Genomic DNA, 3,645 nt, shown 5'->3' on the forward strand with positions numbered 1-3,645 from the left:
AAGGAGCAAGCATTGTCTGCATCACTGGATTCAGGATACTTGGAATGATCACTGTTTGAGAGTTTGGCATGAGAGGAGCAAGCTGTTTCAATGGATATTAGTTCAAAGTTATCATTATCCTCCTTTGTACCATTACTGTTTACAGCATTGTTATTGCTTGCACAGTTAAAATTTTCAACAGCTTTTTGAACAGTTTTAGAAATAAAGTTTTCAGATGCATCTATGACTTTGGTTTCCACAAGGTCTACAGTATCATTCACAGCTATAGGGGCACTTTCACTATCGCTTCTTGTTGAGTCACAACAAGGGAATTGTCCATTCTCATTGTTATTTGATTCAACTTCATACAGAAAGTTCTCATCACTGACATCCAAGTCTACATTGCTGTTGGTAGTTTTAGCAGTGTCTTCACCATTGATAAGTGTGACCCAGGTTTGATTAGAACTTGTCGGCTCTTGACCAGGTGTCATATTATTTTGAAGAATTTGATCTTGCCTTGAATCTGGCTGCTCCTGAGCATGTTGATGCCAGTCAAGGGCGTTTGATTTGACTAGGTGTTTATGTTGAATTGATATGGCACATTGTACGGTGGTATCATTGTTGTTGTCATCATTTATATTCTCCACGGTGATTATTATCAACACCTCACAGTAGCTGAAACATAAGTAGGTATCACAATAAATGTATTTAGTAGGTATTTACTAAGGCCTTAAAATGTGTGGAGTATTTTCCCTGGATTATGCTATACAAATAAATTGTATGTTCACCAGATTATCTAAGTAGGTAACTAAGTTATGTTGTGAGAGATAAACCTATGTAGTAACTATAACTTTGATAAATAAGTAGGTACCTGCAGTTTCATCAGCTTAACTGGCTCCACTCTCCTAAGTTCGGAGAAGAACCTGAAGAAATTTTGGAATCACATTCCATCAACTGATCTAAAATTAGAAATCTAACAAAAGTACAGTAGTCTCTCACCTTGGTACCTACAATCAGAAACTCTGATTCCAATGTTGCACCTCTGCATACCACTTTCACCAGATCCTTATCAATGGGACTTGAAAACAAATCAGATTGAACACAATCACTTCTTATCAATTAATAATCGTACTGATTGAACGAGAGTTATCAATTAAATTGAGAAAATAAATTGAAGAGTGAAAAATAATTAAAACTTGAGGTTATACCACTACGTTTAAAAAGAATGGACACTGAACACTATTTTTAAGATTAACAGGGAAAACTACACAGTCACTAGAGCTAAGTAAGAAAGAGAAAACGAAGGAAATGAAAATTACAAAATTCGAACTCTTGAACGAAAAACCCAAAAACTTTCTATCCAGAAAACTGAAGATATTTTTTTTTATCAATTTATCCATTATCAGTAGATTTTCTCTATTTTCTCTTGAAAATTTGTGTCAACCAACTTCGACATAAAAAAGTTGGCTGTACAAAATAAGAAGTAGGCTAGGTTCACAGTTATCAAATAACAGGGGTGCCCAAAATTAAAAAAAAAAAAAATTCATGTTTGAATGAAACGAAGCAAGTTCCCAAGTTTATAGTTCTTCTTTCCCGTTGTGGACGCGCCTTTAGTGCACGGTACAACGTCACATCGACGTTGATCATGGCACCACGTTGACAGCTCGCCAGACTCATCGACCATGCCCATCGACCATGGCAAAAAAGATACTCCTGCAGCAATGGAGCAGTTGCAATTGGGAAAATAGGACGGTATTATTAATGATAAAGGTCGATTCCTACGTAAAAAGTTGTGAAAAATCCAAATCTGAGGTCAAAACTCGGAAAAAGTAACTTTAAAAGGTCGAAAATTTAATTTTTAATTGCCGTTCTAATGAAAAAGTTCGAAGAGTTGTGACGTCAGATTTCACGTCAAAATGCACAGAAACGCTTGCGCACAAATAAACGAAGCGGGAGTCATGAATTATGACGTCATCGCCTACGGGAGCGTATGCCGTGACGTCAAAGTTTACGATTTACCGGTATTTTTTAAATCGATTTATCTCGGTATCTCGAAGTCGTAGAAGAAAAACAAAAATTCCGTTGGTCCTCATTTTTCCTGCTCTATGACTTTGAAACATCACCCAAATAAGCGCAACTGATCTATTTCTTGATTTTCTGCGAACTGCGAGGGTCGGTACTATGGTCAAGACTGCGTTGAGGACGCTTCTATGCTCATTGGCATGGTTTGTTAATTTTCTCTCTAGTCGATTCTAGTTCTAGGCGAGGGTCACAAATGATCGGGAAATGATTGGACGCGCACTAGGTTAGGGAAACTGTTTGGGCACCCATCGAAATATTGTGGTGCAAGCGCATAAGAGGTTGCTAAACAATGGTTGCTATGTTCTCACTTGTGCATCAAAAAATTCGAAAAATCTTTTCAGCTTTTCACAATTTCACTCTTTTCAGGAAAGTTAAAAATAATTGCCCATTTTCCAAGTTTTGAGGAAAGTTCTGTATCATTTTGTGAAGTCTGGAATGATAATAATGCTGTTCAAACCACTACCTTGGCCTGTCTGTATTCTATACGTTGAGAGCGGAATGTAAGGTAATATAGCTTAATCAGCAGAGTCAAGAGCTCCATTTTAAAGTGATGCTTGTGATTGGGCTAAGATCAAAGGGTGTTTCTTCAGGCTATCTAAGAAATACTAAAGACTCTCCACAAACAAATGTGTAGCTTCCCACTATTTTCTAGTGAATACTGAATAACTTTTGAATATGCAACAAAGATGAGAGCTTATAGAGGTGTCAAGAACCCCATTTATACCAAAGGCTATTCACTGAATAATATTCAGTTCTGGTTGATTCAGTTCCACACGTTTCATGTAAATCCTTGGAGTCAACAAACCATCAAGGAGAGGTAGAGAAAATACATTGTAGAGCATAGGGACTATAAGGTATTGTGAAACTACAATGTGTTTAGCAAAGAAATAATACTAAAGACTCTCCACAAACAAATGTGTAGCTTCCCACTATTTTCTAGTGAATACTGAATAACTTTTGAATATGCAACAAAGATGGTGATGCTTGTGATTGGGCTAAGATCAAAGGGTGTTTCTTCAGGCTATCTAAGAAATACTAAAGACTCTCTGCAAACAAATGTGTAGCTTCCCACTATTTTCTAGTGAATACTGATTAACTTTTGAATATGCAACAAAGATGACAAGTAGCTCTCATTCTGAGCTTGCATGCTGCAGGTCTCGGAGCATAAATTTCTGGTGGGGTCAAAGTTTTTTTGGTTCTGTGCTCAAAGTTCAGGATCCACTCAGTTTTCTGAGCTCAAATTTATTGAGTAGGTACTTACTCTAGCAACCAGTGGTGGCATTATAACTGTAAAAGATTGGATAAATGGGACATAACAGCAAAGGAGATACTTGGTAATGCTATTAAAACCACAGAAGTTATGAAGACGCTCCCCACTTCACCACTAATAATTCATGATTTGATTGTCTTGTTTAAATAATATGTGAATCACATGAGAATAGAACATTTCTGAACTAAATAAAAGTACAAAAAAATATTTGTTCATAATGAGAATAAGCATTTGTCAGAAACTGTGGGCCAAAGCTTAAAATGTGTATAAAATGACTGTTTGGAAATAAAAAGAAAAACTTTGAAAAGAAAGAA

The 3,645-nt window shown here is 36.4% G+C and overlaps 1 protein-coding gene across 1 annotated transcript; it reads right to left on the reverse strand.

The window, feature by feature from the left end:
- Nucleotides 1-11: 11 nt before the first annotated feature.
- On the reverse strand, nt 12-1,268 carry LOC113472718 (the record flags this gene model as incomplete). The annotated part of the gene is made up of 2 exons (XM_026832503.1): nt 979-1,268; nt 12-654 (listed from the first exon to the last, which is right to left on the reverse strand). A coding segment is annotated over exon 2 (459 nt), but the record flags the coding sequence as incomplete, so codon positions are not given.
- Nucleotides 1,269-3,645: the final 2,377 nt, after the last annotated feature.

Source organism: Diaphorina citri, unplaced genomic scaffold (genome assembly GCF_000475195.1).
Source record: "Diaphorina citri unplaced genomic scaffold, Diaci psyllid genome assembly version 1.1 scaffold7567, whole genome shotgun sequence".
Lineage (NCBI taxonomy): Eukaryota > Metazoa > Arthropoda > Insecta > Hemiptera > Psyllidae > Diaphorina > Diaphorina citri.